General features: G+C 44.1%; 1 protein-coding gene across 5 annotated transcripts in view; it reads left to right on the forward strand.

The window, feature by feature from the left end:
* Positions 1–25,155, forward strand: part of MGAT4A (alpha-1,3-mannosyl-glycoprotein 4-beta-N-acetylglucosaminyltransferase A) — a 155,593-nt gene that overhangs the window by 11,699 nt on the left and 118,739 nt on the right. For 2 of the 5 annotated variants that reach the window (XM_077915093.1, XM_077915098.1), the window contains exons 1-2: positions 17,777–17,934; positions 21,298–21,627. In XM_077915093.1, coding sequence (XP_077771219.1) covers positions 21,534–21,627 — 94 coding nt within the window. In that variant the 5' untranslated portion in view covers positions 17,777–17,934; positions 21,298–21,533. Of the gene's footprint in view, positions 1–16,877; positions 16,963–17,046; positions 17,068–17,776; positions 17,935–21,297; positions 21,628–25,155 lie in introns of those variants that run through there. The other 3 variants (XM_077915094.1, XM_077915097.1, XM_077915096.1) reach the window with 3 other exon arrangements.

Genomic DNA, 25,155 nt, shown 5'->3' on the forward strand with positions numbered 1-25,155 from the left:
TCCCAGAAAAAATCAGGGTTCTGTTAGTAAAGCAGAGTGGAGAATTGATATGCAGACGAAACACCTATGCCATACACTCTAACTATAAATGAAATAAAAGTGTACTTTCTAAAAAGATCAAGACACATTAAATCTCATCTTTACATATGTCTTACTGAAATAGAGGTCTTCAGCTTAAAGAGACATATTTCTTTTCTCAGACATTTTTATTGTGTAAGGCCCCTTGTGATTTTAAATCATATTTTTCTGAATAGTATCAGGAAAGAGAAGAAAAGATGGTCATGTGCTTTTGAGAAAAAAATGATAAAGTACTGTTGGCCAGGCAGGAAACAGCACATCCTTGGGAAGCTTTGAGTGCCAGGCTCTGGAGTTTGGGGCTCATCCTTTGCAGTGGATGGAGTGCACTGTTTCCCCCATCACTCCCCAGTCCCTCTTTCCAATGAAGACTAACTTATTGCCAGGTGTGCCCCAGTTTTGGGTTCTAGTTCTTGGCTCCATCCCTCATGAAGTCCAGATGAATCCCTTTTTTACGTTTGAGCTAGCTGGCAGGAATTTCTTCCAGACTTTTCAGGAAGGCTGATGTCATGAGGCCTTGTCCTAATGAGGAGACAGGAGAAATGAGATCAGATGCCTGTAATGTTTCTGAAGGGCAGATAGATAGGAATTGGCAGCTGACCCCAAGTGTAGGAAGAAAAAGGGAGGAGCAAAGACTCAGTCTGAGATTTCTGCCTCAGCCACTGTGAGCAAGGGCATATTAACCCCTCAGATGAGGACATGGGCAGAGAAGATGGATTTTGGAGAAAGATGATGAGTTTGGTTTGAGAAGGGAAAAAGGATGGGAGCTGGTTGCTAACATCTGAGAAGAGAGAGGCCCCTCTGGGCTCATTCTTTGCTGGACAGTCTATAGGCAGAAGGCAATCAGACAAAGATGCAGGAGTGGCCGTGATGAAGTATGCTGGCTTCCTGAGAGGTGTGCTGAGGGCAGAAATGTGGGTCGGGGGGTGCCCTGGTAGAAAGCAGAGGGAGGAAGGGGATGAGGGGCCTTTGCTGAGCACCAGAACTTGGACCCATTTACATGGCAGAGTGGGAGGAAAGTATAGACTCAATACTAGGAAGGGCACTGAACAGTGAAGCACTGTGCATAGTACAGCAGAAGGAGTTTTGGAGATACCCCAGCAGAGCTGAACACTGCTAGGAGAGGGGAGAAATCCAGACGGAGGACAATCCGGTTGGGAGTTTGAGGGCCCTGGGAAAAACTAGCCATTCTGCAAACATAAAGATACAACAGGAACTCTCCTAGCACCCCCACCCCTACCAGGATGTTTGGTATTCTCCACCAGGATAGTTTCCATACTTAGATACATATGTATACCTTTTCTTTTTATGAAGTTAGAATTGTATTTTACACACTGACCATAAGTTGCTTTTATTAAACAACATAAGGTGATCACCACAGTGTCTGGGCAGGTCTGAGCTAGGGCAGAACTTCAGGATACAGGAGCTGCAGAGGCCTCAGGCTGCAGAGCATGTGGGAGAAGTCAACCTCTGGGCATCAAAGGGGCCACTTCCTGCCCTGGGGTGTGGCTTCCCCAGCCCTTCTCTGCCAGAGCACTCTTTCTATTCAGCCTTTGTCCCATCTCATTGGGTGAATGCTCTTGGAGAGGACACTGTATTGAAGTTCACAAAGCTCAGCCATACAATAAAATATGAGAACTGAAGATGAGAAAAATGTGTCCAATCTTCAGCAATCTTCTCTGTGGCTGCTCCAGACTTTTCCCATTCCTATTTGCTTTCTGCTGGCCCTAACCACAGGCTATATTTAACAAAATATCAAGCCTAGTAGGCCTCAGGTTTCCTATAGCTCCCCCAGGACATCCAATCAGAATGGAAAGGAACGTATATAATAAATCCTTAGAACATCCCTGCAAGGTAGCCAATGTCATAATTATTTTACAGATGTGAAAACTGGGTTTCTAAGCATTAAGTAGGTCTAAATACTTGATATGTTAATATATGCATAATGTAATATATAACATCTATCCTTATATGCAGCACATGCATTATTAAAATATATACCATAGAGACACCCGGGTGGCTCGGGCAGTTGGGCATCTGACTCTTGATTTTGGCTCAAGTTCTGATTTCAGGGTTGTGGGATCTGCCAGCATGGGGCTCCCTGCTTGGCATGGAGTCTGCTTGTCCCTCTCCCTCCCTCTGCTCATGTGCTTTCTGTCTCTCAAATGAATAAATAAAATTTTTAATGTATATATATATATATCATATATATACATCATATATCATATATCATATAATACATTGAATACATTTATTCAATGGAAAATCTGAGCTTCAAACTAAGTCTAAGGATCATATCCATTGGTTCACTTTTTAAGATATCATTAACTAAGAAGATACTGCAGAGGTTGGAAGCTGAGATCTGCAGTTCAGTTATGGCTAGAAAATGTATTTTGTTTGGTCCAGCTGGTATTAAAGTATCCAAAATCATAAAGAATTTATCAAACTCAACATCCAAAGAACAAGTAATCCAATCAAGAAGTGGGCAGAAGACCTGAACAGACATTTCTCCAAAAAAGACATACAAATGGCCAATAGACACATGAGAAAATGCTCAACATCACCTGGCATCTGGGAAATAAAAATCAAAACCACAATGAGATACTAAATGGCTAAAATTAACAAGCCAGGAAATGACAGATGTTGGTGAGGATGTAGAGAAAGGGCAACCCTCTCACTCTGTTGGTGGGAATGCAAACTGATGCAGCCACTCTGTAAAACAGTATGGAGGTTCCTCAGAAAGTTGAAAATAGAGCTACCCTATGACCCAGCAATTGCACTACTGGGTATTTAACCCCAAATATACAAATGTAGTGATCAGAAGAGGTACTTGCACCCCAATGTTCATAGCAGCAATGTCCACAATAGCCAAACTATGGAAAGAGCCCAGATGGACAGAAGAATGGCTAAGGCCGATGTGGTACATATATACAACGGAATACTACTTAGCCATCAAAAAATGAAATATTGCCATTCACAAGGATGTGGATGGAAATACAGAATATTATGCTAAGCAAAATAAATCAATCAGAGAAAGATAATTATAATCTCACTCATGGAATGTAATAAAACAGAGGATCATCAGGGAAGAGAAGAAAAAATAAAACAAGACAAAAGCAGAGAGGGAGACAAACCATGACAGACTCTTAATCATAGGAAACAAACTGAGGGTCACTGGAGGGGAGGGGAGTGGGCAGATGGGATAACAGGGTGATGGAGACTAAGGAGGGCATGTGATACAATGAGCACTGGGTGTTATATAAGACTGATGAGTCACTGACATCTTCCTCTGAAACCAATAATACATTATATGTTAATTAATTGAATTTAAATTCAAAAAATAATTTTTAAAGATAGGGAAAAGTAACTCTAGAATCAGAATTTCAGTTTCTTCTGAAAAAGCAGATCTGGCTCCTCTGGGCCTCTATCCTCAGGAGCCAACAACTGGCTGGAGTTGTATAGTGGTGACCCCTTCACACAAACTGGGTGACTGATGGGGTAAAGTCCACTCTTGGCTCTGGTCAGTGGTTGTGATGACCTGTCTAGACCCACAGGCCTGTGCCAGCCTTGGTATAATTCAATGTCCTTTCCAGGGGCATTTACTCTTAAAATAAAACAAGACCCAAAAACCTTTATTATAGAATAATTTGACAAATATTATTGTATATATTTAAAGTGTACAACATGATTTGATAAACATGTATTGTAGAATGGTTACCAAGACCCAGAGAATTATCAAAGAGAAAAATTCTCATACTTATGTGATAAGTCATAACAAAGTACTAATGTTCAGGGAGCAGAGAATCACCAAGAAAAATATTTTTTGTCTGGGGTTGTCCCACAATCCCTAAAATGAAGCCCATATCAATAACTTCCAATTCCGCATACTCTTGAATTCAAGCTGGAAACTTGTTACATTTTTCATGTAAAAAAAGGGGTTGTTTGTGTTTTTGTCTTGACCTCTTATCTCTGGCTTTTTAAAAAATTTATATTTCATTTTTATGATTTTATTTATTCATGAGAGATACAGAGAGAGAGGCAGAGACACAGGAAGAGGGAGAAGCAGGCTCCCCATGAAGAGCCCGAGGCAGGACTGGATTCCAGGACCCCGGGATCACGACCTGAGCCAAAGGCAGACCCTCAACCACTGAGCCACCCAAGTGCCCCTGGCTTTTTTTTTTTTTTTTAATTGAGGTATAATTGACATTTAACACCGTATTAGTTTCAGGTGTGCAGCAGAATGATTCGCTATTTGAACACATCGTGAAATGATCATTACAAGTCTAGTTAGCATCCATCATATACATCCCCAGAAAAAAATTTTTTCTTGTGATGAGGACAAACAGTATTTTTGTATTTTCCTGAAGTCATTTAATGGAATCGTATGAATAAAACAGCCTCCAAACATCTCCACGCCGACCACAGAAGAGGATCACTGGATGGTAATGACTTGGCCCTTCCCTGCTTACGAGATTTAACACCGCCTCCAACGCTCCAACAGTTTTGGGAGAGGCCGTTATTCTGCAAAATGCGCTTTCTGTTTCTTGGCCTCATGTGTAGGGCCATTTAGGGAGCAGCCGTGTTTGCACAGTGAGCGTTTCTGTGGAAAGTTGTTCTTGAGAGAGACACCCATTTAGTGTTTTCACATTACTTGTATCCCTGTTGGCAGCAGAATGAAATGCCAGTAAAAAGTGAAAGTTACCAACTACAGCTCCTACGGTGGGAGCCTCAATGTTAAGAAGAAAGGGACCGGTCCCACCACTGCACAGCTCCAGTCACCAGCCCAGACCACAGGTGTGCACCCGCAGGATCCGAGAGGCTTCCGCTGAAGCTATTTCCTGGCTTCCCTGGGAGAACCGTGGAGCTGCTCTTCCTCTGCATGTGTCTCCTGTAATTATTCACTCATGTGTTGTGGGTCAGCTAATGAATTTTAAGACATTCATTAACCACTTGTGTGTGGAGCCTCATACGCCCTTTCTCCTTAGTATAGATACTGTAAGACCCTATGTGAGAGTGAGAAGGAGGGGGGGGGAGATGGGGAGAAATGAGGAAATCAGAGTCGTGCCAAACGGCTGACAGGACCACGCAACCTCAGGGAAAGGCCTGAGGAGGACTGCAGCCTGGGGACAGGTTGGTATCCCTCACCCTCACCCTTGCTCCTGCTGCTTCCCTCCTGTCTCACCACAGCCCTCTCCCCTGTTTCCTCCACCTCCAGCTCCTTTAGGGGCAGTAGAAAGACCCAGGATATTATATTCTGGGCTTAGCGGGTCCTAAACTGGTGATATGACCTTGGCCAAGCCACCCTGCTGTTCTAGATGGTTTCTTAATTTCTTTCTTTCCTTCTCTGTTTCTTTCTTCTTTCCTTCTTTTTAATATTTATTTGAGAGAGTGAGAGAGCATGAGTAGAGGGAGTGGGAGAGGGAGAAGCAGACTTCCCACTGAGTAGGAAGCTGGACACGGGGCTCCATCCCAGGACCCTGAGATCATGACCTGAGCTGAAGGAAGACGCTTAACCACCTAAGCTACACAGGTGCCCCTCTTTCTTTTTCCTGTAAGATTTATTTATTTATCTTAGAGGAGAGCTAGTTGGGGGGAGGGGCAAAGGGAAAGGGAGAGAGAATCCTAAAGCAGACTGAACACTAGCCTCCATCCCAGGATATCCCCTGATATCATGACCTGAGCCCAAATCAAGAGTCAGATGCTTAACTGACTGAGCCACTCAGGAACCCCAGATGATGGTTTCTTTTTATGGGAAGAAAACACTTGACCAAAGGGACTTTAGGATTCCTCTTCGCTCCTAGGGTCCTCCATTCTAGGTTTAGGATGTTGGCAGATTTTTCAGCTTCCCTTACATAACTGTTGGCCCTGAGACGAGTGATGATGAACTTAGCCCGAGTCACTCTCTAAAATGAGTCAGTCTAAAAATAACAATACATATTTGAAAGCTTTCTAGGATTGTGTTTAGTTTCTGTAAAGATCCTAGGACTCCTTTGATACCTTCTCAGTGGTCGGGGGAGGAGGCATCCTGACCTGGGTAGACTCCAGCAGGACACCTGGGCTGAATCTCAGCTCAGTGACTTCCTAGTTGCATGCATTTACACAAATTGTTTCATGACTTTGGCCTCAGTTTTCTCATGTGTGGAAAGGCAAAATGAGAGCTTCAACCTTTTAGAGCAGTCATGAAGATTACATTAATTAGTATGTTGAGAGTTCTTAGTGTGATGCTTGGCAGAGGGTAAACATTCTGGGAATCCTAGCTGTATTAATGATTACTTCATTCTGATTTGCGAGTATAGAAAAATAGCAGAGACATGAGAAATGATTAGGAATACTAAGCAAGCAAATCTAAAAGAGAATGCTCAGTAGGATGCAGCCAGTTATGAGATTATGATTCATCAATTAGATCCCCTTTTTCTAAATCTTCAAATGTTTCTGATCTTAACAACAAAGCCAGAAAGGCTTCTCTCCACTCTGGAAAGCACAGTTCACACTCACCGCCTTCTCTTCCTTACCACCCACTCATCCTCGGCAAATGGCCTTGGAGCCTCTCGCTGGCACTGCTCCACTGAAATGGCTCTTGTGAAGGTGGTTGGTGACCTAGCAGGTAAACCCTGTAGCTTCTCCTCACCCTCAACCCTCTCCATCTTGCTGGCATCACCTGATCTTTCTCCTAAGGTCTGATGTTCATTTTCCACTCCTGCCAAAGAGCTCTATCTCTGTATCTCTTAACAGCTCTGATTGAGCAGAGCCAGAATTGAAGTCATCTTTCTCCCAAACATCTCCGTTGCTGTACCTTCTGCTTTGGTTTGGAATGCTACTATCAGCCCCATCCCTGGGGCTGGGCTCAGTCTCCGTGCCACTTCCTCACCTCCTCTCTCTTGCTCTCTTGCTCTTGACCAGAGGACCCACCCCCCTGCCCTATACCCAACAGTGCAGGCTGCCACCAGGAGGATCAGGGCGTGTCTTGTGACCAGAGCTCCAACCAGCCATTCTCAAAAACATCTGATGACTTCACATTATCTACAGAACAAAGTCCAATACTCCTTATATTAACACTGAAGTGCTCCCCCCAGTCTCCTCCTCGGCAAAACTGATCCCAAACACCAATCTTTCAGGGCAGCCTCATTTCTTACTATACTCCTGCCCTCACCCCACACTCCAGACAAAATGAAGAGCTTTGTTCAATTGTGTGTGCCACATAGTGCTTGGTGCCCAGAACATAGTAAGCCCTCAGTCAATATTTGTCAAACAGGAAAGAAATATGATATGTAACCAAATAGCAACTATGGCAAATGCTAAAATGAGGAAGAAGCTTCCTAAATATTTATTCTTCTCTGCAGAGGCCAAGATGATGACTTTTCCTTTAGCACTTGGATGTTGCAGAAATTGGCACATGTACTTTCACTGCAAGGTTGAAGCTTTCATTTGAAAGGAGAAATTATTTCACGTTGCCGGGCAGAGGGTACTTTCATAATTACAAAAACATTTGACAGACACTCAAGTGTAATGTCCCTTTATAAGAGGGCAATGAAACAATAAATTATAAGGACCATTAGATGATTAGAGAGATCAGAGCATGAATTTTTTTTTTACTCTTATCAGATTTTTCTAATAAAAACTCAATTCTCATTTGAGGCAAGTTCCTTTGGGCACCTTCCCAATACAATTCCAATTTATTTTTCCATTAGCTGGGAGCAGTTCTTATATTTTTTTCATTATAAGCCCATGGTGCCAAATCCACATCCTGCTAGAAGTTTGAGAGTCCAACTCGCTGGTACTTCTGAATATCATCTTTCTGTTACTGCTGAATGGCAACATAAATGTGGCCAGAGAGATAGGATTCAGGTTGGGAAATTAGAGAAGTGATAAAAAAAAAATGACCACACAGGCAGTTCTAATGAATGTTAAAATGCAGGAGGATTTATCTAAGTGATCTTATGTTTTGGGTTTGGGGAAAATGAATGGAACATGGAAATTATGATCATCATTATTAGAAATAGATCACTTTTGTCCTCATTATGACAATTTTAGAATCTGTATATCAATATGTCACACATTTAGCCAACCTTGGCCTTGTTGGATCTCTGGCTGCCTTGATGCAGTTTCGGGGGTTGGCCTCTCTACCTTTTCAATCCATGCCCAATTGTCTTAAATTCAAATTTCAAAATAAGTATAATTACCTACTTTTTTCCACTAACGGGTGACAGGAGAATGGGATTACAGAGCATATAATATAAACTGTGGATGATCTAAAATACATCTTTGAGGGATCCCTGGGTGGCACAGTGGTTTGGCGCCTGCCTTTGGCCCAGGGCGCAATCCTGGAGACCCGGGATCGAATCCCACGTTGGGCTCCCGGTGCATGGAGCCTGCTTCTCCCTCTGCCTATGTTTCTGTCTGTCTCTCTTTCTCTCTGTGTGACTATCGTAAATAAGTAAAAACAAAAAATTAAAAAAATAAAATAAAATACATCTTTGATTCTAGAATATGTTAGGTTTTTTTTATTTGAATCTGCATATATGATTTTATAAGAGCTCCTGGTCCTTCATAAAAACAGTCAAGTCCTACTTATGAAAACCAAGCAGCCTTCCTCAAATCCCTGACCCTTCTACTCTGCCTTCCATACAGAGAAGAGCAGGAACCCAGCCCTCAGCCTCCTGGACAAGTTCAATTTGACCATACTTGTCCTGCCCGCGTAGACACTCCCATACCACAGTGGCCTCCACTGCTCAGTCCGCTTCTCTCTCAGGCTGCTGCTTCTTCCCTTTCACAGACTGCTTTCTCTTCTCTCTGCTTTCCTCTCTACCTCTGGCTTCCTCGTTGCTACTCCATACTCTGTCTTTCTGCTTTGGCCCTGACATTGCATGACACTGCATACCTTTGTTTCCAAGCCCATCAGAGAAAAGATTTGATGACTTCTGTTGTCAAAACAGGGCAGGGTTCAAGTATGAGGGCCCCATATCCTGGGACACCAGCTAGTTGGTTAATGGCTAGCCATCTTTGAGTGGGCCATCACACTGTTCAGAACTTTTGATTATGTATCTATCTGCGTATCTTTGGACAAATTAGGAAAATGATTACTCAATATATTTAGCTTGTGTGCTGTGTAAAGCTTTAGGTCATGTGGAGTCTTTATGAGGAAAACTGACAGGAACAAACAGTTCTCCATGATGGAAGGATGGGGCAATTATTCAGTTGGTGAAAGAAATCAAGATCTGAGGAAAAGCCTGGCTGGCTGGCTGGCCGGCTAGGAGGCAGCCGTAGGGGCCCAGATGAAAGGCAACAGGGCCCAGCTGGCACCAGACTTGAGTTGCCCTAGAATGGGGCCTTCGTGTTCTTAGCTATGTTTATTTTTTTCCTACCTATTAGAACTGTTCTCTTGCCCCCTAACCTGGGAAGCTTCCTGACACCCCTCTTGCCTCCAGGGTGTGTATGAGTTGAACCTTGCTCCTCCATTACCTTCCCATACAGAACCAGAGGCAGCTTACTCTTAGAGTGTGTGCCCTCAATAAGCATTTATTAAGTACACAAAACAAATGGATGTCCAAAAATTTTGTAGAGAATTTTTTAAAAAATAAGTTTTACAGGGGTGTCTGGGTAGCTCAGTTGGTTGGGTGTCTGCCTTTGGCTCAGGTCATGATCCTGAGGTCCTGAGATCAAGCCCTGCCTCTGGCTCCCTGCTCAGCGGGGAGCCTGCTTCTTCCTCTCCCTCTGCCCCTTCCCTTGCTCATGATCTCTCTAGCTCTCTCTCACTCACTCTCTCTCAAATAAATAAAATCTTCGGAAAAAAAAAAAAACCATGATTAAAAAAATTAGTTTTACAAAGCACTCTGAGGAGACTGTCTTGGAATGTCTTACTGGTACTTCTGTGCACCAAGATTTTTGTATTCAGAAGACATTCTCAATTTCTAACAGTGTTTCTACCTCCCCAAAGTCCTTATAATGAGGAGAACTTGAACAGGTCTTTTGAATGGAGTGTTCAGAATTCTGGAAGATTCTTTCCTCTGAAGAGAGGCCTTAGTTCCCAAAATGAACTATGAACTATAGTTCATTTCTTTTTTTTTTTAATTTTTATTTATTTATGATAGGCACACAGTGAGAGAGAGAGAGACAGAGACACAGGCAGAGGGAGAAGCAGGCTCCATGCACTGGGAGCCCGATGTGGGATTCGATCCCGGGTCTCCAGGATCGTGCCCTGGGCCAAAGGGAGGCGCCAAACCGCTGCGCACCCAGGGATCCCTGTTCCCACTATAGTTCATTTCTGAAGTGATATAGCATTTTTGGGGTTGCATCTGAGACACCAATATTAGAATGTCATTTACTGAAGAGAACCATCTTTCTCTATTCTCCTTTGGCATTTCGTAGGCCTGGTGATTTGATCTTAGACCAATGTTAAATTTAAAGTAGTGGGTGCCTGGGTGGCTCAGTCAGTTGAGTGTCTGGCTTCAGGTCAGGTTATAATCCTAGGGTTCTGGGATTGAGCCCCACATTGGGCTCCCTACAGGGAGCCTGCTTCTCCCTCTGCCTATGACTCTGCCTCGCTGTGTCTCTCATGAGTAAATAGATAAAAATCTTAAAAAAAAAAAAAAAAAAAAAAAAGAGGGCAGCCCTGGGCGCAGCGGTTTAGAGCCGCCTGCAGCCTAGGGCGTGGTCCTGGAGACCCCGGATCGAGTCCCACGTCGGGCTCCCTGCATGGAGCCTGCTTCTCCCTCTACCTGTGTCTCTGCCTCTCTCTCTCTCTCTCTCTCTGTCTCTATGAATAAATAAATAAAATCTTTAAATAAAAAGAAAAAAGAAAAAGAAAAGATGGTCCTTGCCCACAGCAGTATAACAGCTGAGTGAGGCATAGAAGTCAGCTGGCAATTATATTGGCGGGGCCCATCTTTTTTCACTTAACGAGACACAGAGAAAATGATAACATTCTTCATGGTCCCCAAGCCACTTGTAGCTGGAGGGTTCCAGCTGCCCCAGATCTGACCCAATCACTCCAAAGGCTGAGAAGTGCCAGGGCTTGCCCTTCCTCCAACTAACACCAGCTTGGAGACTCAGGGTAATGCTACCGTGTGATGGATCCGCAGGTAGGAGTAGGGACAGGAGGGCCATGCGTCCCTCTCCCAGGCTCAGAGGTAAGGAAGGGTTTCTCAGGGCAGTGGCAGCAAGCTGAATCTTGATGGATATTAGTTGGCCAAAGAGGGTGGTGGAGTGGGGATGGGGAGTGAGTTGCCAGAGGCAACTGCCTGTGCCCCTCTGTGGAGGGCAGGGAGAGGTTCAGGATAGCATGGCTTGGCTAGAGGGGCAGAGGAATGTGGCTTTAGTGGCAAGCGGGCATGAGACCCTGAGAGCTGTGAGTGTTCTTTTTTTTTTTTTTTTTTTTATTGGAGTTCAATTTCTTCTAACCAGGCTGTCAACTCCTCGAGGGTTGAGACCACAATTTATAATTCCATGTCTTGTAAACTACTGATCCTGTAAGGGCTTAATATGGCACCGTTTGATAGAAAAGTCTCTCTTTACTAGTGACAGTGTCTTGATGGCTGCCATGAGACATGAGAGCAGTCTCTTGAGAGCAATGTGAATGTGAACTGTGTTTTCCTAGAGTTTGTATAAACCCCACTGGAGTGGAAAGATCTGATAGCCTTACAGTTCTCCATTCCCTCCTGTTTCCAGGACAAGCTTCTGGTTTGCCTTTAAAGAATGCCTGACATGGCTTTTTATTGACACTGGGTTGGTTATCTATGCATTGTCTCTCGCCTCACACGGGCTGCGTGTCCTCTGCTCTGTGATGCTGCAGCTGGGAATGAGCTGGCTACAGTTCCCCGGGCTTCCTGGAGCTTTTTGTTAGTGTCTGCTGACAGGAGGCACTGGTTGGAGATCAGAAGGCATAGGAAAGAGAGAAGCCTCCTGCTTCTGCCACCAACGGTGTGGCAGTTGGCTGGAGGTTGTTGGTAACAGCTGTGTGAGCTGAGGGGGTGGGCTGATTCCTGTCTCTAGCCCCCCAGGGTTCCAGAGCCAATAGCAGTAGTTCTTCAATAGTGCTGCAGCAGGCGCAAGCTCCAGGTGTCTACCCCAGGGGCATTAGCACCCCCTGATCCTTGGGTATCCATCCTGCTTTGTTTTGGGTCTTCATCCTCTTCTTTCTTCATTCAGCCCTTCCAACACCTTTGCAACCAATCTGTGTATTAGTTCCTCTATCCAAAATACCTAGAATAGTTTCTTTTTTCCTTTCTTATGGGTGCCTGGCTGATACAGACACCAGCTTATAGGGCTGTGATCAGTCACTATAAGAGAGGGTAAAGAAATACTGGTTGTTAGGAAAAAAGGAGACGACGATTATGTTGTCTAGCTATCCGTAGCTCCAAATGGCCCAATACTTGGCAGGGATGGTCCTGAGTGTATTTTTCGAGTAAAGGTTTTTTATCCTGTTTGAAATGAATTGATGGAGTAGCACAGTTGAACTGCTGGAATTGGTTTTATGCATGGATGGATTTCAGATGCAGGGCTGTTGATCCAGCATCTTTTACAACTACCAAATTCACAGAGGAAGAAAAAGAAAAGGAAAAAATCCCTAAAGCTCTGCAATTCTCTGGCGCACAATTCTCTTCCATCGTGCCTTCAGAGTATACATCAAATATAATAAAACCAGTGAGTCAGCTTTAATGGTGTGGCTAAAAAGAGAGTGATCCCTCCAATCCTCCTAAACACTCTTGGCAGAGACTTTTCCTGCCATGGGGCATTGCTGATTGTTCTAACAATGCCTGGAAGGGAGCCCTTTCCTGGTAAGATGGTTGGATTCTCTTTCATCTTGGGGTTACCTTGAACAATTTTAGCAATGTCTTGTATATGTTCGCAAATGCCACTGACCACAATACTTAAGTATGGTGAGGTCTCATCATAACAAATTACATAGCTGCACAGGTTGGCTTTTGTCTGAATAATCTGGTAGATTCATCTACCAGACAGTGCGAATGCGAATGAAATAGGAAAGGCATCTTTCAAGGCTTCTCTCACATCAGGATAAGCAAAAGTGTGAGGAGGAAGTGTAAACCTAAAAAAATAAAAATCCTTTAGCTCTCTGCTTTCCTTCACCTGGATGAACCTGAATGTCCACCTATTGTGGAACATTACATAAGTTGGTTCCATTTGCATTCTCTCGTTAAATTCTTGGTCCCTGTGTGTCCTAATTACACAACAGAAACAGTTTGGACATTGTATCTGAAAATACATAAGCTTTTATTGCCCATCCTGATCCTAGCTCCCCTGTAACTTCTAGGTTAGAAGTGATAAAGTACACTTGTTTATCAAGTGAAACGAGAGGTTCCTGCCACTTCTACAGGAGCCAAGGAGGATCTTAGGGGACGATTCCTCTTAAAGCCTTTACAATTGAAAGAAAATTCCACTTACGTGAGTAGCTAACAAACCAGAATCACAACATCTATTTTTAAAGATTTTATTTATTTGAGAGCGAGAGAGAGCGAGAGCGAGAGAGAGAGAGAGAGAGAGAGAATGCTCCTCCCCCTGCTCCTGCTCAGAGGAAGAGGGAGAAGCAGGCTCCCTGCTGAGCAGGGAGCCCAACACAGGGCTTCATCCCAGGACCCTGAGATCATGACCTTAGTGGAAGGCCGATGCTACCCACTGAGCAACCCAGGCACTCCAACTTGATTGCTAAGACTTGGAGGGGACTGGAGTTGAGAACTAAAGATCCCATGTGTGATTTCTTAGAAGATGATTGCTGTAGGCACAGCCCCACCAGCAACTGTGCACCATCAAAGCAGTAAAGGGAAAAGATTAGCTTCTGGTGTGGACTCTGCTTTTGGCTCAGGTGTCACCTCCAGGAAGCCTTCCCTGCCCTGAGAATCTGATTGATGGCCCCATCCTATCTTCTATCCTAGTACCTTGAACTTATGGCACTGTCTTGGGGTTAGATTCCTTACCTGCCTCTCCCACGAGTGTGTGAGTGCCCTGCCGTTAGACGCTGGCTGCCTCTGCATCTCATAGGCACTCAGAAAACATGGAAAGAACATAGCAGTTTTGTTGGGGACAGAATACAGATTGGTGAAGTTACAGGCCGCATTTCTTGCCTATGCATTTCCTGTATTTCCCCTGACAGTGAGGTAAAGGCCTTGAGAAGGCAAAAAGAAACTGCACAGTAGAGAAGGAATAAAAAGGGAATAAAAGAGAAGGGGAATCATCATGGAAGAGATAAAGTAAAGAAGAGATAGGACTCAGTGGGGTTTGGTATGACTGCCTTTATTAAACAGAGACCATAGACCTGGTTGGAAAATCCAGGATCATGTGCTCTGCAAAGTTAGGGTGAATGAGCAACCGATTATGACCCATGCTTTGGAGGCACATTTTCAATGCCATTAGCATTCTTAGGACAATGAACTGAAATCCAGATTTTCCTGAGCTAAATGTGAATGGTTAATGACGAGTCTAACTGTAGGGTCAGATGTCTTACAAAACCTGCCCTTCTGCTGACAGATGGAGAAGCAACATATTATCAAAAAGGCCCCAAATGGAAGGCAGTTGTTTTTTTCTGTTTGCTTTCTGTCTTCTGCTGTAGGTTTCACCACTAACCAGTGTCCAGGGGGAATTCCTGCTGTCTTCCTGAATAAGCCCATTGAGTCTGTAATTGAAACTTGTCCTTCCAGGCTTTCCTTTCTCCTCTGACATATGCCTCTGCTTTCAGTATGTTTGTGGGTGCTTTCATTTCTGTCCCTTACTGAGAGGGGGGGGGGAATGGAGAAAGTGGAGAGGAACATGTCGTTTCAATATTCATCCATTTAACAAAATTTTGTCAATTGCTGAAGGCTTGAGCAGAGAGGTAGTGTGGTGGGATGACATAGGGGCTCTGGAATCAAACGGACCTGGGTATGAACTCTGGTTCCATCATTTACTAGCTGCCTAAATTACTATTTGTATCTGCCAAATTGATCTCTCAGGGCCTCAGTTTCTTCCTCCATAAAATAGGAATAGTAGCAAAAAGAATAATTGTCCTTTTGGCCAATCTTGTGGGCACGGCTTGGTGGCTTTTACCATCATTTGTCAAATGGCAAAGATTTCTCCATTTGCAAGAGGGGGGGGTGTGCTTGTCTGTCATTAGGAACAATGTACACTAAGGCCTAAGATTTTCCATTCCCAAGGTATTTTAGGCAAAACGTATCACTCAGTGTTTCAAAGGGTGTATCCCTGAATGGTCTATCTTTATTGCTTACATCTGGTCATGAAATCTCACTGCCAGGGCAGCCTGGGTGGCTCAGCGGTTTAACGCCACCTTCAGCCCAGGATGTGATCCTGGAGACCTGGGATTGAGTCCCATGTCAGGCTCCCTGCATGGAGCCTGCTTCTCCCTCTGCCTGTGTCTCTGCCTCTCTCTTTCTGTCTCTCTCATTAATAAATAAATAAAATCTTAAAAAAAAAAAAGAAATCTTACTGCCAGCCTTCTACTAGGAAATGTCTTTGTCATAGAATACAGGAAATTTGGTTCTCAGGCCCCCAGAGCAGAGAGAAAAGTTGCGATTTGATGTCATGGCTGTCATGACTAAGTTTTGTTCATGGTGTTGGATAGTGGACGAACCTTTTTGTCCATCCCCCCTGAAACCAGGGAGGACCACGGGAGGAAGGAATCGTGTATCTCTTCCTGGACCTTTAAAACAGCTTAATAGTCCTGGAGAGAAATATCACCACGGGAGAGCTAAGAAACCCATGCATGTCATAGCTGATTATTAATTACTGTTGTCTCGAGACAAAAGCAAGGAATTTGCCGGGAAGAAAAAAATACTCTGAGCTTCGCCTCTTCAAGTTTTGAATTTTCGGATTACTCTTTTCTAAAAGGAACCTAAATTTATTACTTTGGGAGCCTGGCGGCAAGGAAGAAAGGCGTCCCTTGATCTTCAGCTTCCCTGTAAATATTAACTCGCAGGGTTGTTGTGAGGATTATTGTGATGGTAAAACAACAGCTCTTGGCGGGTATCCGAAAGACGATGGTAACTGCCCAATGGTAGTTACTATCAACACGGGTCATGGTGCACAAGAACACTCAGCAGAAGCCGGGCAGGCCAGTCGGACTTTCTGTAGATGATGGTCTACTGGGGTCACTTCAAACCTTTTGACACGGTGACAGCTTAGAGCACGGGGCCCCGGAGAGAGGGCCAGGGCAGGGCAGGGCAGGGCAGGGATGGAGTGGGAAGATCGAAGGCTTTAGCACCCAAAGCCTCTGCCGGTAAGCCTAGTATTTCTCCTTCCTCCGCCTCAGCTCGTCCGTCTTCCCGAGTCCCGGATTGGGCTGGGGGCCTCTGGCTGGGATGCCGCGAAGGTCGGAGACAGGCGGAGAGGCGGCTGGACCCGCGGGGCCTCGGGCTGCTGCTGACGGGGGGGGGGGGGGGGGCGGCCCAGGGCCGCAGGGCGGAGGCGCGGGCGGAGGCCGAGGGCCCCCGGGGCCTGCCGGGGCCGCCGAGCTGCCTCTGCACGCGCCGGGAGGGTGGAAGCCAGATGTGGCGGAGGGCGGCGCGGGCCCGCGGGCCGGGACCAGCTCGGGCCCCGCCGGCAGCAGGCGCGGGGGAAGGGGTCCGGGGCGCCCCCGGGGACAGCCGGCAGCGCACCGACGCGGGCGGGCGGGGCGGGCGGGGCGGCCGCGCGGGGGCGCCCGGCGGCGAGCGCGCAGCCCCGGCGGCCAATGGCTGGCGGGGTCGCGGGCGGGGCCGGGGGCGGGGCGGGCGCGGCGCTCCAGCGGCGGGGGCGGAGCCGCGCTGGGGAGGCGGGGCGCCCGGCGGCTGCGGCGGCGGCGGCGGCGGCAGCGGCGGCCACAGCAGCCTCGGCGGCGGCCGCGGCAGCACTGGCAGCGCCCGCGGCGGTGAGGCTCGCGGCGGCGGCGGCGGCGGCGGCCTGGAGGTGGGGGCGCAGGGCGGCTGCGCGGCGGGGCGCGGGACGGAGGGGCGGGGCCGGCCCCGGCCGCCGGGTCCTGAGGCTCCGGGGTCGCCCCAGATCCACCTGCTGGTAACGGAGCGCGCGCCGGGGCCCGGCCGGGAGCTCGCGCCTCGGGCTGCTGCGGGGCGGGCGCGGGGCGCGGGGCGCGGGGCGCGGGCTGGGCCTCGGGCGGGGCGCGGGGTCAGCCCGCCGCCGCCGCCCCCCGGAGCCGCGCGGTCTCCCGGCGGCCGGCGGGGCGCCTGGTGCGTTTCCCCGCGCTCCCCGGCGCGGCGGGGCTCGTCGACTTTGGGGCAAAGTGGAGGAAAGTGCGGGCTTGCGGGGCGCCGGGGGCAAGGGGGGCTCCGTCGGCAGCGGGCGGCCCCGGGGCAGGCACCTTCCGGGGCCGGGGTCGGCGCGACGTGAGGGTCCAGGCCGGCCGGGCCGCCCGCCCCCGAGGCAGCTGGAGCGGGGCCCTCGCGGGTCTGGGTGGTGGCGCGCCGGGCGCCGGGCGACCCTCCCGAGGCGTGGGCAGGGGCAGGGGCAGGGGCAGGGGCAGGGGCAGGCAGCCGCACCACCTGCGCGCCCGCCTGGATTTCTCCGCCGTGGCTTCCTCTCGAGCCCGTGCGTCCGCCGATTACGGTCCGAATTGCGGAATATAATCAGACCTAACGTACGTTTTTTTTTTTTTTTTTCCTTTTCTTTTTTTTTTAATGCCTTCCGTGTATTTTGCCGTTGTGCTTCTGCTGTCGGACGAATTCTCATGACAGATAGTGACAGCGTCGCTCGGTGGAATTTAGAACCTACATTTACAATCCCATAATCATGCGAATTGTGGCTTCTCTTTCTTTTTCTGAATGTTAAAAAAAAAACAACACAGTTTTATTAACAGGTTATCGTGGCATGGGGATCTTTAGCCCACATTTGTAAATCGGAAAACGTACAGGACGATGAAATTATGTAAGCTGTATTAATGAAAGATATTAATTCTATACATTTAAAATAATTCTCTTTTTACATAATTACTGTGTATAAAGTTTTACGGCTTATGTCATGGGTCTCATGCTTGTGCGTTTCGTTCATCAGGCACCACTGTCCTGTCTGTGGGATAATTAGGGGATATGCCAAGTGTTCGGCAGAGTGTCCTCAACCATAAAACGTATTGAATATTTTAGAGAACACTTTAAATGAAGGTTTTTGTGTCTAATAATAAAACAGTAGGACTGCAGCCCTTAAAGGGCAGTTAAATAAAACACATTTTTCAGTCTAAGATCTAGAGTTGAAGTTCGATTCATCTTTGGCAGGATGAAGATGATTCGTAATTTTAGCCACCACCTTTTTTGTTGCTAAAGATTCCAATATGTTAAGTGATAACCTCAGAGAGCGTTAAGGTGTTAGATTAACATTTTTACAAATGTGGGCACTGATCAAAATACGAGTCACTTTGTTTCTTGCTTTAGGTAGTCAGTCAATCCAGAGGGCTCTTGGCTGTCCAGCCTGTGACTGCCTCTCCTGGTTGAACAGCATGGAGATCATTAGTTTTGCTTTGGTCTGGAGTGTTCACTTGTACTGTGCCGTTTAACTTCATTAGTTTGGGAACCCTAATTAAAATGTATGACTGCATTCTTACTGAGTAAAGTACCCTTCCATTTCTCCTGCAGAATTTCAGGTCTTATTTGTTAGTAGAATTGATATGTATCTCCTTCAAACCAGAGCTTAAAAGCTTCCTGGGGCAGATTTAATATTTGATATATTTTTCACATATCATCAGTAGTTTATCCATGGTCTACTTTGATTTTAGAAATTATTTGCTTTTATTGTCTCTACTTGTTTATACTGACTTTTATTGTGTGGGCTTTTTTTTTTTTGTATTTAATAAAACTACTTTGAAATATCTTTATGATTCTTTCTCTACTTCCTTGAAATTACTGATTGGACCTTTAATAACCTGTGTACTTTGGAATCTTTTACAAGGACAGAATCCTTCCTGAAGTAGGGTGGGGCTAAGTGTGTAGCAACAGAAAGTTATATGCATTTTTATATAATGTCACACAGAGATTCTACATTATATAATTCACTGAATTACCAAGACTCATTATTGGATGTTTATTGATGTAAGACAACATATTAGGCACTTTAAGGAATTTAGTTCAGATTGTAGGATTTCACCACAAAGATTTAAAAAACTAAACCATCCATGTTGGCGTGTTTGATGTTAACTTGTCTTAATTATAGAAGAAGGTGAATAACTTTGGTGGTGGGAAATAGTGATAACTTTTGAGAATACCTTTGGACTTCCTTGTTTTCAGATAGTAAGAGGAAGCCAGGAAGTAGAGGGGTTCAGTGCTTCTAGAATAGTATATATCACAGTGAGAGCTGCTGGCCCAGGAGGGTTAAAAGGCATGCTTCGGTGTGTTTACGGGGTGGGGGGAGGGGTGCTTAGCCAGAGGTTGCAGGAAGTGAGAAATGTGTTTAAAGTCTTAGGTTTAAAGTTGGAAATTTCATATGAATTTTGCAACTTATTTCATAATAGATCCATATTTGTTATAGAATAGAAGATTTAAAAAATTCACACACCGTTGGGTACAGTTAATACCTCAGGAAGGTTATCTGGACTTTGAGTGGCTCTAGCAGTCTCTTCATACTTCCAAGGTACAGGTGGCCTAGTCTGAGAGGCAAAGGGCGGTGGGTTAGGGCTTGAACTTTGGAGGCCTACTGATTAGTGTTTCCTCTCTGGGTTCATTTCCCTTGTGTGTAAAATAGGGTTAGCAATGCCTGTCTCATTACATCTGAAACTAATGTAATATTGTGTGTCAATTAAACTTTAATTAAAAAAATACCTGCCTCGTAGGGTTTCGTGAAGATTTAAAGCATACCATAGATGCACAGGAGACTGTTGTAATGTCTGTCATTGTTACCATTAGTACTATGCCCTAGACTAGGGGAGGTTTCTAGTAATGTTCAGTGTTACAAAGTAGCTGAGATGGTGGTTTCTGAATTGCCTACAAATGGCTGCTTTAATCAGCCATACTCTGTAGCTGAGGGAATTGTCCCTTGGGCTTGTCAGGCTTTTTTGGAGGTGCATTAACTTACCCCAATAAAGTCTGTTTTAGTATGTTGCCAAGTGCATCTTGTGGTCTCTTTGAGGCCCCTGGGAATCAGTGGACATCTTGGAGTGCCTGACATGCCCCCAGGGAATAAGACTGGCTATGCATAGAGTAGATCAAACCAGTGGCTGGCTGCAGTTTTTTGTTTGGTTTTATTTATTTATTTTTAAAGATTTTACTTATTTGTTCATGAGAGACCCAGAGAGAGGCAGAGACATAGGCAGAGGGAGAAGCAGGCTTCCTGTAGGGAGCCCGATATGGGACCCCAGGATCATGACCTGAGTCAAAGGCACACTTAACTGCTCGGCCACCCAGGTGTCCCTTGTTCGATTTTATTTTTTATACAGTTAATATTTATGGAGAACCTATTAAGGGCTAGGTACTATACTTAAGTACTTACAAAGACTTGATTGAATTGGAATTTCTCAATGGTTTTGTTAGATGGGTGGTGGTCTTCCATTTTCTGAGTGAAAGCAATGGTAGGTCCTAGGTCATTCAGTGTTCTGGTTAGGTTACTGCATTTTCTAAATGCCTACATATTCCCAAGTTACACCTTGGCAGTAGGTTAATCACTGGGAAAACTACATTCTTTTATGACATTGATAAATGGCAATAACACCTGTGACCTATTATTTTTCTATTATTTATAACATTATTTGTGTCCCCAAAGTGGAGCTAGGATGGATTCTCATTTTATGGATGAAATTGCAAGGCCTAGATAAGTGGCATACTCGAAGTCATATATATAATGACACTGTTGGATCTAGAGCCCAGGTTTTTTAATGCTCATGTGTTGTAGTCTGTCACTTTTTCTTAAAAATTTCAAAGCATTATTATTTTGCAGTAGGAAAACTGAGGAGTGTAACAATTTTGTTACTTAGTAACTGTGTCGTGATCTTTCGAGTTATCGCTTGGAATCTGTGGCTATTTGTTTAACCAGCCCCACAACTTCCCCCTTTAAATAATGAACCATAACTTTCTTTTTACAGACAAAACAGAATCAATGAGAAGGGAATATAGTTTGAAGCTTTTTCTCCTGGAGGAGGAAAACCATATAATTCTAGTATATTAAATGAGTTGTTTAGTTGTGGGGATAATCTTTGTAGATAAAGATTAGCCCAGCCAAAAGTCTGTTCATAATGGTGAATGATAAATGAAATAAGTAATGTTTTGCATTATTAAACACATTTTTCTTTCTATTTTTTTCCCTGAATAGGAAGAAAGAAGCCTGAGACATCAGCCTGTGAAGACTGTGAAGACAATCCTGAATAGCAATTATGAATGGTGTTGCTGCTAGGCTTGTTCTGCCGAGCATCTGAAATGAACCTCTCTTATTGATTGTTTTTATTGGCCCAGAACCAGAAGTAGTGGATTCAGTTGACTTCAGGATTAAAAAGAGAACAGTCTTGGTTATCATCATAAACATATGAACCAGTGTGATGGTGAAATGAGATGAGGCTCCGAAATGGAACTGTAGCTACTGTTTTAGCATTTATCACTTCGTTCCTGACTTTATCTTGGTATACTACGTGGCAAAATGGGAAAGGTAAGGAAAGTATCTCCACAAATTAAAGGATGCACACAGGTTTAGGTTAAATATCCCAACTATTTGCATGTTGCATGCTCTCCGCTGGTGGTCTGCTAGTTTCTTTCTGACACAAAAATGAAACTATTCTTGGACAGAGGAGATAGAATTTCTAATTTGAATGGGGTTTGTTTTCGATTTCTTATAATTGCACTTGAAAAAATAGATACTGATCAGTGGTTATATTATACATGGGAGCCAAGTTGAATAATAAAGACTTTTGTTTTGGCATTTTATTTTTATTAAACATTATAAATGTTTAATAAGCTTCCTTGTACTGGGTGTTTAGAGTGCTTAGAAAGACACAATCAGCACCTTCATGAAATTTACATGCTGATTATACTAATGATTTGGTGCTGTGTAGTTAATGAATTAAACTGCATGTGTTGACAGATTGCTCTTTGGGCAAGAGTATTTATGAAGTGGGTGAGGATAAATTCTTACTCAAAAATTGGAAACAAATGTTATTGTATCAAGAATGTTGCAATATGTTTTTTAAAGGAGATTATTAAGTGATATTCAGGGATAATACCTTTGCTTTTTTTTTTTTAAAGATTTTATTGAGAATGAGCAGGGGGAGGGGCAGAAGAGAGGGGGAGAGAGAGAGAGAGAGAGAGAGAGAGAGAATCTCAAGCAGACTTCCTGCTGAGCCCAAAAAGAGAACAGTCTTTTTGTCAGAGCCCAACACTTGGCTTGATCTTGCATGGAATCACATGATCTCCCTGAGTTCATGACCTGAGCCAAGATCAGGGGTCAGATGCTCAACCTACTGAGCCACCCAGGTGCAGGTGCCCTCATTCCTTATGTTAACCTAAGGAATTTTGATGGCAAAGAAGGATGGAGGTACATGTTTGGTTTTTTAGAATCAAGTTAGAGTAGTTACCATCACCAGGTTATTTGAGGATCCTATTGCTGGCATTATTTTATTAATTTATATGAAGATAACTGAAAAGATGGATTCATTATTTAGTTTCCTCTAGCATGTATATAGGTATGAATATGTAGATGTGTGTATATCTGTGTGAGTACATATGAACAAAATAAGTTGATTAAAGTGAAAACCATATGATCTGTTCTTTGAGCAAGTATACTATCTCCTTTTTTTTCTGAGTTGGGCTGTAATTGGAGAGGAACTATTCCAGGGAGAAATGAATGAAAAACTTGCTGAAAACTTTTATTCTTTGTGGACAAATATGTACGTTTTAGATTTCATTTTTTAATTGTTACCAAAAGGAGAAGATATACTTAGAAAGAACTTTAGCTGGTTAATTTAATCAAACTATTGATTGTCCGAGATATGACCAAAACAGATGACTGGCCTTAAAAGTTTACTTATAAAGTCAGAGAATTGACCATAAGGAGATTATGTGGATTTTTTTTCTTATCAGGAAGCTTATCTATTCAGAGTTAAAGTAATGGAGAAACTTAACTTCTGTGTCTTAAGGGAGTAAAATTTTTGGAATCTCCATTCCACTTATCTTGTTTCTTATGTGAAGGCATTATAAGCATTATTTTCTTTTTGTATTGTCTGTTGAATCAAAAATTTAAAAATATATTATTTCATCCTGTGGTATTAGATAAACATAATGTCTGTTCTCTCATACATTAAGTCCGTTCTCTTTGGTTATCATTCTTTGACCAGCTCTGTAACTCTTTCATGCATATTCTTCTCTGTTTTTCTGCTTAGTGTTTTGTCCAGACTTCTTCACGTTATCAGCAGAGGACTCCTGTTATGGTTATGTAAAATCCTCTGGTTTTTTGTTATTTAAAAAAAAAGATTTTATTTATTTATTTGAGAGGGAGCTGCAGAGGGAGAGGGAGAAACAGGCTCTCCACTGAGTAGTGAGCCCGATGTGGGGCTGGGTCTCAGGGGTCATGACCTGAGCTGGAGGCAGACACTTAACCAACTGAGCCACCCAGGTGCCCCAATTTATTGTATTTTAATGCTGTCATTTGTGTAACCAGTCTAACTGCTGAGCATTTGGATTCTTTCTAGATCAGCCTGGATTTTCCAGAGCAGGCCTGATTTCAAATATTGCAATTCTAGACTACTCATAAACCATGTGATCTGATTTTTATATTGAAAACATGGTTTCCATAATCATTGACTTTGCTGGGCTAATAGTTTTTATTTTTCATTCACTCATTGGTCCCTTTTATAGGTGCTTAGCCCTGCACTAAATGCTACGAATATGAAAGAAATAAGAAGCTTAACACTTTTTGTGAATGTAGGGTACTGGTAGGGAAGATTCAAGTAAACAAATGCAATACCATCAATAGATTGAGATATAGAAGAAATAATACGGTGCTGGGAAGCATGTTATATTATACATTATTTCATTTAATCCTTATAACATCCCTGGAAAGAATTATTACCCCCTTTCAATAATAAGAAAACAGAGTGGTTGAGAAACTTGCCAAGGTCATACAATTAAGTGGTAGAGTGGCGTTTGAGCTCAGTCACGCTGGTTCCAGAGATTATGCTCTTAGCTATTGGTCTACTGCCCAGAAGGGCAGAGACAGAGGCTACTAATTCTTGAGTCACTTCATAGAAGAAGAATAAATATGAAGGTGATGCCAGGCAGAGTAGTAGACAGTGGGCATGTCAGGTAGAGAGAGCTCCTTATGCAGCCAAAAAGTTCTAAAAAGGGGGTAGAGTATTTGTGCCTTGGAGTTATGAGACCCTGAGTTTCATTGGCACATAGACTATGAAAGATTCTCAAGGTTTTGTTGGTAATCACAGTGCAATGATTTGTATTTTTCGTAGGTCTTCATTTAACACTTGAAAGAATACAAGAGCTGGTCCATGGGATTGGCATAAGCTTGGGAGGATGTTGGGAACCCAGCCAGGGAAGATGGAATTTGGGCCGGGATACCAGTTTTAGCAGGGTATGCAGCATTCCCACATAAAAGTGAGGCAGAACTCCAATTTCCAATTATGTGGAATGGATAAGTTTGGGAAAGTTGTAAGCAGATGTTGTGAGAGTGGGACCAGAGTCATTACATGTCTCACTTGTAGCTGGTGTTCTCCTAAAGAGCTTCCTACTTTGGTCAGGTACAATCCGGAAATTGGGGAAGACCGAGCAAGCAATCTGTACGTCCAAAGGGACAGATAACATTCATGTACGTGTTTCTATGTGGATGTATGTTTTCGTTTCTCTTGGGTATTTGCCTAGGAGTGGAATTGCTGGATCATGTAGTAACTCTATATTTAATCATTTGAAGAGCTGCCAGACTGTTTTTCATAGTAGCTGGACCATTATGCATTCCTTCTAGTAGTATATGAGGGTTCCAGTTTCTTCACATTCCTGACAACTCTTATTATCTGGCTTCGATTCTCATTCTAGTGGTGGGGAGATAGTATTTTATTGTGATTTTGATTTGCATTTCTCTGATGACTAATGATGTCTAGCATCTTTTTATATACTTTTAGCAATTTGCATATATTCTTTTGAAAATTGTCTATTCAGATCCTTAGCTTATTTTTAT

The sequence above is a fragment of the Canis aureus genome, chromosome 11 (assembly GCF_053574225.1).
Source record: "Canis aureus isolate CA01 chromosome 11, VMU_Caureus_v.1.0, whole genome shotgun sequence".
In the NCBI taxonomy this organism is placed as follows: domain Eukaryota; kingdom Metazoa; phylum Chordata; class Mammalia; order Carnivora; family Canidae; genus Canis; species Canis aureus.